Raw genomic sequence first — 11,397 nt, forward strand, 5'->3', positions numbered from 1 at the left:
TGAGCATATAGCTGATGTATGTAACATGAAATCTGCTTTTGAAAATCCAAGTCTTTTTAGGTATAGCATGTGAAGCAATGTAAGAGAGCCTACAGATATCAATTAATAACTGTAATGATATGATTTCCAATGAGAAGACAATGTTAGTGACTTAATGTTAGTGATATACTTATTATAGTTACATATTTATATTGAAATATGACTCTCTGTAAGTTACTTTTGCATGTATAGTAGATCCTCTCTGAGGTTAAAAAAAAGAAAAAAGACAGTATGAAGTTTCTTAAATATTAGAACATAGAAAATCTCAGAGAAGGAAAGAATGCTCATAATTCTCTGGGAACCCAGCAGATTTTTAAAGTCTGGGTCATGATGGATTACATTAGAATGTGGGGAGAGAAATACCATGCATTGTTCTGTAGCATTTTTCTTTTAACTATTCCTTTCCCATTTCTTTAATGTTCACCTTATATTAATAGTGACTGACATGATATAATCAACAGACTTGTGTTGTACATCCAAAGAGAAATTTGCAATGAATTTAAAGATTTGACCTCATCTGTAATTCCAGCAGATAAATAGAAAAAAGCTAGAGAATTGGGATAAAATTAAAGGAATATTGAAGTCAAATTTTATGCATTATGTCTTCACATTTTTGTGAAATATGAAAATGTATGCAAAAATACACAAAACTTTGCTGTCAGCAAGAATGGATTAGCAAAAGAGAAACAACAAATTATTATAATCATCATCATCAAGATTCATGTGTCAATTCATAAATTTTTATTGCATTGGTTTAGATGTGTTAAAAGCAAATTAAATAGGCATGGTCCTTATCCTACAGAATCTTGGTATTTAAGACAGGCTCCATTACCAAGACAAATGTAAGAGAAAAATAGACAAGTATATACCTCTTAGAGAAAGACATACATTAAGTGAATGAAAGAATAAATAAACTGAATCCTTCCTTTTGTTTATAAGTTTGAGAAAAAGGAAAATGACACCTCCTCAGATTTGGAGTTTAACCACCAGTTGTCACAGGAATAACTTTGAGGATATACTTTTGCAGTAATGGCAGAAAATGATCTGAAAATACTGGTCTATATCAGTCTATTATTGCGGGTCTATTCTGGTTTATTCCAGTCTATTTCAGTCTATTCCAATCTGCTCCACTCTAAACTGGTCTACTGGTCTAAACCAGCATGGTCTATTCCAATCTAAACCAGTCTATTCTGATAAAAACCGATCTAATACAGTTAAACCAACCTGAGCCAGTTGGGACCAGTCTGAAACAGATTGAACCAACTCCTCAAAAACGGTTTAAACTGGCCTGAATCTGTTTGAACTAGGCCAAACCAGTTTGAACTGGTCTGAGCTAGTCCAAGCCAGTTTGAACCAGTCTAAATTGGCCTGAACCAGTTTAAACTGGTCTGAACCTGTTTGAACTGGTCTGGGCTAGTTTGAGCCAGTCTGAGCCAGTTTGAATCAGTCTAAACCAATTTGAACCAGTCTGAACCGATTTGAACAGGTCTGAGCTGTTTTGTGGAGGTTCATTGGAAGGACTGATGTTGAAGCTGAAACTCCAATACTTTGGCCACCTGATGCAAAGAGCTGACTCATTTGAAAAGACTCTGATGCTGAGAAAGATTGAAGGCATGAGTAGAAGGGGACAACAGAGGATGAGATGGTTGGATGGCATCACTGACTCAATGGACATGAATTTGGGTGAACTCCAGGAATTGGTGATGGACAGGGAAGCCTGGTGTGCTGCGGTTCATAGGGTCGCAAAGAGTCGGACATGACTGAGTGACTGAACTGAGCTGGTTTGAACTGGTTTTGCCCAGTCCGAACCAGTTTAAACCAGTGTTCATTCAAAATCCATACTATTCTGATCCAGCCAAGTTAAAATTTCAGAACAGACTATTTTAATAATTAAATTAAATTTTCAGTCATCCTCGAAGTTCCTTTTTTTATTTAAAATGCCTTCAGTAATAAAAAAGACTGAATCTGGAAAATACAAGCTTTCATAATTTAATATCCTTAAGTCAATTATTTAAAAAGTAGAAAGAAATAGCATGAACAGTATGGCTTATTAATATATTAGCAATACAAAAAGTAGTTATAGTAGTTGCACACTGTTAAAATTTTTTAAAACACCCTTGGTGTTATTCACTGCTTCTTAGTGAAACACATTTGTATTGTTTATTTTTTAATTTGCTTTTCATTCCCTGCTTTACAATTGAACATATGTTTGCAATTCTATTTAGCAAAATTCATGATCTTAACATTGTACACCAAAGTCAATGTGCCTTCCTGGCACAAAATACTCCGTATTCAAACACTTTTCTAATGTTTGGGGGTTCTGTCTCAATTGACAATACTGAAAAATATGTATTAGCCAAGCAAACCCACTATCTCAAAGCCCTGCTGAAAATTACTCCAACCTGTCAAAGCCAATTGAAATTCCCTCCTAGCCCAATTCTTAGCTTCACTTTGTATGTGAAATAGGAAAAGTTGGATTTGATTATAACCACATGCAGAAGAAATCAAGGAATCATATATAACTTATATATTTAATATTATAGATAATTTTCCTTTTAAAGAATATGTCTTTCTTTTCCCATCATTTATCCAATCTCACCTCTTCCAAATAAGTCACTCATCAATACATGAGTAGTTTAGAGTTGTATAACACATTTTAAAATCCTTGCTGCACCACATCATTCTCACCTTGGAGATAGAATAACCCTAATGGAAGAAATCTAAATCTCTTGCAGATTCAGTAATTTGAGGTTTTGCTCAAATGTCAGCCTATTTTCTATGATTTATTATGTTTATATACCAACTACAGTGGTCTTCTAACTATGGTACCCAGTGGCTGTAAATACAGTTCTAACAAAAGGGCATGATTTCATCCTTGAAGTTCACTTACATAAAAGTAAATTTCCTTCTTTAAGAAAAAAAAAACAATTTTATTTCATACCAGAACTCAGAAGGGCTAAAACAAGGTTATACACTAGATGAGAAATATGACTAAAATATTACCCTGCCCCACTACTGATGGCGAGCACTACAAACTGCTTAAAAGTTAGAGCCCATAAAAATCCCTGGCAAAACTTAAGAGAACAACAACAACAACAAAAAAAAAAAAAAAAAAAAAATAATGGCATTGGGGAAAATAAAGGCAGGTTGCTTGGAATAAACAACATGATTTCCATCTATAAAATCACCCGAGTCCACTGCATTTAACATTTATGAGCATTATCTAAAGGAGAAAGCAGACTGTGTTCAAAGAAGTCTAAGAGACAAATATAAGCTGTACATCTCAGTTCAGTGTTATTTATTGATGAAATATTCTAGAATTTTCATCAAGGCTTTGATGTAACTATTTCTTTCTCATTTTAGCTAGTGTGATTGAGACTGGTAGAATAAATGATGCATTCAGATAAGTCGGCACATTATTGTCATGGAAGGAAATGCATTGGGAGCTAATTTTCAGGCACTAGAATGACGAGATACTCAGCCATTCGGGGCGAGTAAAGTTTTGAATTCTAGTTTGAAGTACTTAGGCTTTTCATCATTTATACTTGCTTATGGGTGAAATATAAATTCAAGGGAGAAAAGTACCTGTAAGACTGAGCAGATGCTCTCTTCCACTACCACAACAATTGTGGAAAGAATTGTTAAGGAAGTGCCTCCCAACCGGGCGGATGGTTCTATGCTCCCACATGGAAGACAGCTGCCCTGAAAAGTTGCCTGTACCCTCAGCAGACCTTAAGAGAGAGCAAATAAATAAACCGTTGTATATTAAACCACTGGGATTTCAGTTTTTCTTGTTTCCAAACTATAATGCAACCTATCTTGACTGATATTATCAACCACAGTTACAAAACTGTTAATACACTTCCATTAGCTTTCCAGTATTATTTTAGATTTTATATATATGTGTGTGTGTGTGTGTGTGTGTGTGTGTATCATGTTTTCCATGTTATTTTGTAAACTATTCTCTACATATATAATAAATGAACATCTATATAATATATAATGAATATTTTCCAAGTTATTAAATATATTTTCCAAAACACTATTTTCAAGTTACAGAGCACTGAACTAATACCATACCATATTTTATCTAACCTTTCACTAATATTAAACAGTTTTGCTAAATAGTGCTTTACTAGCTAACCTATTCCTAGCTCTTTGTGTATATTTCTATCTTCCTGGGATAATGTTTCCAAAATGGTAACAGTGAATCAAAGCTTATTCATTTTAAAGGCTTTTGATACACATTGCCAAATTACCCTTCAAAGTTTTTGTATGAATTTATAATTTTTCTCAGTATGCAATATATCATTGTCACTCTGCCCTTGATGACTCTGAAAATTACAGTTTCAAAAATTGAAAACTTGGTATATAAAAACTATCTCATTTCTTATTTTAATTTGAAGGTAAAGTTATTTTGAGTACCTGATGTCAAAGAGAAGACCAGGAATTCAGATCTTTTGAGAATGGAACCATTTAATGCTATATATTTGACTCTCTACATCTTTCATCTCATTCTGAAAATGCTACTGTGTGACCTTTCATCATCATTATTTTATAAGGGTCCTATAGATTCAATTTCATACTTGATCCCAAAATTTCACAGGACAATTTCTAATTCCAATCTTTGAGGCTCTTTTTATTTGCTTTGTTGTTGTTGTTCAGTCCCTAAGTCATGTTCAACTCTTTGCAATCCCATGAACAGCAGCACGCCAGGCTTTCCTGTCCTTCACTATCTCCCAGAATTTGCTCACATTCATATCCACTGAGTTAGTGATGCTATCTAACCATCTTATCCTCTGCTGCCCCCTTCTCCTCCTGCCTTCATTCTTTCTCAGCATCAGGGTCTTGTCCAATGAGCCTGCTTTTTGCATCAGGTGGCCAAAAGATTGGAGCTTCAGCTTCAACATCAGTCCTTCCAATGAATATTCAGGGTTGCTTTCCTTTAGAGTTGACTGGTTTGATCTCCTTGCAGTCCAAGGGACTCTCAAGTGTCTTCTCCAACACCACAATTTAAAGGCATCAATTCTTTGGCGTACATCCATTTTATAGATTACCATTTTTATTAATTCATGGTCTGAGACTGATTTGCATAACTCCATTTATTAGCATTAAAATAAATATATTTTGACTCAAATACACACTCATTATTTTTAAAGTTTTGTTTTAGTCTCAAAGACATGGTAGACATGATCAATCTGGCACAAAGTAGCCATTCTCTCTATTTCCTAAAGAGTTTTTTAGAACTACGAAGTCTGGAAAGCTAAAATCCGTATTTCCAAGGTTAACTGGCAATTTCAAATGTAGATGTGAAATAGATCACACTGAAAATGTAAGATCCTTGATCCAATCCTCAAGATTGGGTAGGTGCAGGTGAAGCAGGGGACTTCTTATTTTGTCTCTTGTGCTGGCAAGTAAGGACAAAGATGGTATTGCCTCGGTGCCAGGTCACTAAGCTTACAAGCACTTGCAATGGAGGCATGAGCAGCAGTCTCCTGATGCTGGATCACAGCTCCAGGGTTGTGCTCTTGAACTTGACAGTTCAGGTGGAGTTTGCATAATTACCCACTTCTCTGATCACGGCAAAGGTAGTAGCAACCCTGCAGGCCCACTGAGCAGTGTGATTCTGGGAATCATAGCCCAGTTCCATTCTCTTTCCAGCCATTTTGTGTGAACTAAATTATCTGAGTCAAATGCCTTTTGCTTTAAATAGCTAGACTTGGGAATTCCCTGGCTGTCCAGGGCTTAGGACACTGGGCTTCCATTGCAGGAGGCACAGGTTTGATCCATGGTCCAAGAACTAAGATCCTGCATGCTACACCATCAAAAAAATGAATAGATAAATAAAATTAAATAATAATTTTTAAAATAAATAATTCTATATATGCTGCTACTAAGTCGCTTCAGTCGTGTCCGACTCTGTGTGACCCCATAGACAGCAGCCCAGCAGGCTCCCCCGTCCCTGGGATTCTCCAGGCAAGAACACTGGAGTGGGCTGCCATTTCCTTCTCCAATGCATGGAAGTGAAAAGTGAAAAGTGAAAGTGAAGTCGCTCAGTCGTATCCAACTCTTAGCGACTCCATGGACTGCACCCTACCAGGCTCCTCTGCCCATGGAATTTTCCAGGCAAGAGTAGTGGAGTGGGATGCCATTGCCTTCTCCGATATGCAGAGTACATCATATGAAATGCCCAGGGGGATGAAGCACAAGCTGGAATGAAGACGTAGTGTCGTTGCTGGTAACATAAACTAGGACATCAGAGGAGTTCCTGCCATTGATATATCGATAGCTGTTCCAAACACAGCTGATCAAGTAACCCTTAAAAGCCAAGATAATGCTGATAAATAGAAGAATAACGAGGACCAAACAGGTAGGATTCACTGACATGATATCATCTTTGTAAGGAAAATCAGGAGGCAGCTGTCGTGTGTATTCCTGGATGGAATTTGGATAAACAAGTATGGTGACCACAACCAAGGTGTTCAGGGCAAAATCAAAGATTTGGTAGCAGAAGAATGGGATGATCCAGGCTGCGTGTTGCTTGTATGCTCCATACGTAGCCATGGCACAGATAAGGATTATGAGAAAAGAAATCGCGATGGCAATGCACATGTTGGCATCATCCATGAACTCAAAGTCACCCCTGAGTTCAGAACTTGAAAAGTGGTAATGATCTGGATCAGCCAGGGTGTTCAACAGAATCAGCAGTACCACGCATTGAGGATCAGGTACCAGACACCGAGCAGGATGGTGCATAATAGTCTGTATATTTCAATCCCAGTGTCCCAATTTATCCTTCCCCCTCTGTTTGTTTTCTACATCCATAATTGTATTTCTGTTTTGTAGATAAATTTATCTGTTCTCTTTTTTTAGTTTCACATGTGAGTGATATCATATGATATTTGTCTTCCTTTGTCTGACTAACTTAACCTATCTGTTTTTAAATAATTAGAGAGTATTGTATTGTATTGAATTGTATTGTATTGTATAGAAGTCTTCCTCAACAGTTGTGGGGTATTTTTTTTCTCCTTGATTTATAATGTATTTTCTTTCATGGATTTTGATATTCTACTTGCTTTGTAAAAGTTTCATTTTGTTAGAATTTCATTGTATTTTGGTATCTTTCACCTACTAAAAAATAACCACTTTGTTCACTTTAATGCTTTTCTTTTTCTTTAAACTCTTTCTCATCTGATACCTCTGGAGAAGGCAATGGCACCCCACTCCAGTACTCTTGCCTGGAAAATCCCATGGATGGAGGAGCCTGGTAGGCTGCAGTCCATGGGGTTGCTAAGAGTCAGATACGACTGAGCAACTTCACTTTCACTTTTCAATTTCATGCATTGGAGAAGGAAATGGCAACCCACTCCAGTGTTCTTGCCTGGAGAATCCCAGGGATGGGGGAGCCTGGTGGGCTGCCTTCTATGGGGTCTCACAGAGTCAGACACAACTGAAGCTACTTAGCAGCAGCAGCAGCAGCAGCATCTGATACCAATATTTAGATTTGGAGCATAATTTTTATTGCATTTGTTTGATGTAAATTTGTTCATTTTTAATTTTTAACCTCTATAAATGACTTTGATTTTATACATATAGCAGTCTATTTACAATGAAGAATTAGTTGACTGAGGTGAGATGATAATGTGTGAATAAAGTAAAAAGCAGGAACTTCAAATGGGTCCAACTTACAACCAGTTCAACTATTATTCAACCTTGATAATATCAATCTAATCTAAGACAGCTTGGTTTAAGTAAATTGTCAAAGTAATATTATCAACATATAACTTCTGCCTTTTGCCATGACAAAATCTAACTCTGCCTTAAGACACAAAGTGCTGGTCACATTTAGTAAGGAAAAATAATCACGGCCCACGACAGGTAAACTTCCACATAAACAACGACTTTTATATCAATGCAATTTCATAAAACTAACTTTATGAAAATATTTAAGCAACAATTAAAGACATATTGTGCTCATTTCACATGCTAGTAAGGTTATGCTCAAAATCGTTCAAGATAGGTTTCAGCAGTATATGAACCAAGAACTTCCAGATGTAAATCTTGGATTTAGAAAAGGCAGAGGAATCAGAGATCAAATTGCCAACATTTGCTAGATCATAGAGAAAGCAAGGGAATTCCAGAAAAACATCTACTTCTGCTTCATTGACTAAGCCAAAGCCTTTGACTGTGTGGATCACAACAAACTGTGGAAAATTCTTAAAGAGATGGGAATACCAGACCACTTTATCTATCTCCTGAGAAACCTGTATGTAGGTCAAGAAGCAACAGTTAGAACTGGACATGGAACAACAGACCAGTTCCAAATTGGGAAAAGAGTACATCAAACCTATATATTGTCACTCTGCTTATCTAACTTATATGCAGAGTTCATCATGAGAAATATGCCAAGTTGGATGAATCACAAGCTGAAATTAAGATTGCCAGGAGAAATATCAACAACCTCAAATATGCAGATGATACCACTCTCAGTAGCATAAAGTGAAGAGGAACTAAAGAGCCTCTTGATGTGGGTGAAAGAGGAGAGTGAAAAAGCTGGCTTGAAACTCAACATTCAGAAAACGAAGATGATGGCATCTGGTTCCATCACTTTATGGCAAATAGAAGGGGAAAAAGTGGAAGCGGTGACAGATTTTATTTTCTTGGGCTCCAAAATCACTGCAGATGGTGACTGCAGCCATGAAATTAAAAGACGCTTGCTTCTTGGAAAGAAAGCTATTACAAACCTAGACAGAGTATTAAAAACTAGAGACATCACTTTGCTAACAAAGGTTCATACAGTCAAAGCTATGGTTTTTCAGTAGCCACGTATGGATGTGAGAGTTGGACCATAAAGAAGGCTGAGAGCTGAAGAACTAATGCTTTTGAATTGTGATGCTGGAGAAGATTCTTGAGAGTCCCTCAGACTGCAAGACCAAATCAGTCAATCCTAGAGGAAATCAACCCTGAAATTTATTGGAAAGGCTGATGCTGAAGCTCCCATCCTTTGGCCATTTGATGTGGAGAACTGACTCATTGGACAAGACCTTGATGCTGGGAAAGGTTGAAGGCAAAAGGAGAAGGGGTTGGCAGAGGATTAGATGGTTAGATAGCATCGCCAACTCAACGGATATGAGTTTTCACAAACTCCGGGAGTGACAAGGAAGCCTGGCATGCTGCAGTCCATGGGGTAGCATAGTTGGACACAACTTAGCAACAGAACAACAAGGAATTTTAAAAACATTATATCTGAATTTAGAAAACACACACATATAAATGTAGAAGTGGCTCTGATAAGCAGCACTTGATTAGTCAAGTTTCCATTACAATTATTGTCTAAATTGCCCATTTTGAGATTAATCATGTAGGGCACTCTTGCTACTAGTTAATCTATGGCTGAAAAGGAATGAAAAGAATACAGAAAAGGAACTCAGATTGTGTTAGTTTTCTATTGCTGCAAACAAATTACCACAATCTTAGAGACTTAAGACAACATCCACTTTCTGTCTCACAGTATCTGTAGGTCAGAAGTCCAGGCACAATGCAGCTGGGGTCTCTGCTGGGGTCTAACACGGATGTAACCAAGATTTTGGCCTAGGCTGTGTTCCCATCTGGGGCTCAGAGTCTTCATCCAAGCTCATTCAGGTTGTTGGCAGAACTAGGTCTCTTGCAGCTGTAGGACTGGGGTCCCCAGGGACTGATCTCAGATTTTAGAGACAACCCTCAGATCCTAGCCACGTGGCCCTGTCACAATACCGCAGCTTCTTTAAAGTCAGCAGGAAAATGTCCCTCCACACAGCACAACCTAATCAAGGGAGTAATAACCCATCATATTCATAGGTCTTCTCCATTCTCCAGGTCGTGCAGCTTGTGTGCACCAACAGGAGGAAATTAGGGGGGCGCCTTAGATTCTGTCTACCCCACGATGGTTAGAGGGAGATTTTTAATACAGTGTCAAAAGCATGGCCTATTGTGTATCAAATGAATGCGTAGAAGACAAGTCTCTGACCTGAAGAACAGGAATTGAGTCCTTAACAAAAATAGATATGAAACAACTCAGGAAAAATAAACAAAGGAATCAAGCATTTAAAAATAGAATTTAGCTACAATGTAATAGATTTTTTTTCTTAAAATTTGGAGTTAGCATTTAAACAATTGTTTTATTATTTTTGAAGTGAAATTGTAATGTTATTGATTATAAATATACTGCTCAGTGATACAATTAACGGTCAATGTGGAATGCTCTGTGACACGCCAGATGGGTAATACAATTCAGACCATCTCCCCATCTTCAGGTTCCAGTCCTCCACAAAGACCTAAAACTGGTTGAAATGACCTGAAAGACCATAGTTTTAAACTACGCTGCAAAGTGCAATATTAACAGTAATCCACTAACAACTCAACTCAGTAATCAGTAAATATCTTGAGAGAAACAACTCACTATACGCAGTTAAATAATTTTAAATGATTGTTTTATAAGTCTAATTTGTTTCCTTTGTTCCACTTGCTTTTTTTTTATTTTAAAGTGAATAGAGAGACTGGGATTGACATATATTAATATATACTACTGTATATAAAATGAACTTTCCTAGTGGCTCAGTGGTAGAGAATCCACTTGCCAAAGCAAGACACATGGGTCTGATCCCTGGGGTCGAGAAGATACCCTGGAGAAGGAAATGGCACCCCGCTTCAGTATTCTTGCCTAGGAAATCCTATGGACAGAGGAGCTTGGCAGGCTACAGTCCATGGGGTTGCAATAGAATCAGACATGACTTAGAGACTAAAAACCAATAATAATATAGAAAATAAGTAACTAATAAGAACTTACTGTATAGCACTGTGAACTGTATTCAATACTCTGTGGTGACATAAATGGGAGGGAAATCTAAAAAGACTGGACATATATATAGGTATAACTGATTCACTTTGCTATTTAGTGGAAACAAACACAACATATTAAAACACCTATACTCCAATAACATTTAATTTGCAAAAGTGAAATATCATAGGTTGTTACCCTGATTCCTATATTACCATAAAGTACTTTCAATAAAACCCTGAAGGTTAAAGATCATTTTGTCTCTTAAACAACATCACAATCTCTTTTTGGATGACATAATCTTTTTAATAATTCAAATATTTTCTAAGTAATTATTAATTTCAAATATTTAGACTTTGCTTTCTAATTTCTAGATATGGGAAAGTGTGTTCTAAAGCATAATTTGCTTTAATTGCCTTTTCCCATATACTCTATTTGCTAAAACGATAAAGTCAAAATAGTTTTAAAGGTTGAAAGAAATTCCCTACATTTGACAGTGTATTAGCATATCAAATGACTTCTGCTTTTATTAAAAGAAAATT

At 36.7% G+C, this 11,397-nt stretch overlaps 1 protein-coding gene across 1 annotated transcript; it reads right to left on the bottom strand.

Annotated features, from left to right (window-relative positions):
• Nucleotides 1-1,224: 1,224 nt before the first annotated feature.
• Nucleotides 1,225-6,814, bottom strand: LOC102405950 (lysosomal-associated transmembrane protein 4B-like). The gene is made up of 3 exons (XM_025294231.2): nucleotides 6,263-6,814; nucleotides 3,625-3,770; nucleotides 1,225-1,283 (listed from the first exon to the last, which is right to left on the bottom strand). The coding sequence occupies exons 1-3, from the start codon at nucleotides 6,793-6,795 to the stop codon at nucleotides 1,225-1,227; spliced, it is 738 nt and encodes a 245-aa protein (XP_025150016.2). The 5' UTR covers nucleotides 6,796-6,814.
• Nucleotides 6,815-11,397: the final 4,583 nt, after the last annotated feature.

The sequence above is a fragment of the Bubalus bubalis genome, chromosome 10, assembly GCF_019923935.1.
Source record: "Bubalus bubalis isolate 160015118507 breed Murrah chromosome 10, NDDB_SH_1, whole genome shotgun sequence".
Classification (NCBI taxonomy): Eukaryota; Metazoa; Chordata; class Mammalia; order Artiodactyla; family Bovidae; genus Bubalus; species Bubalus bubalis.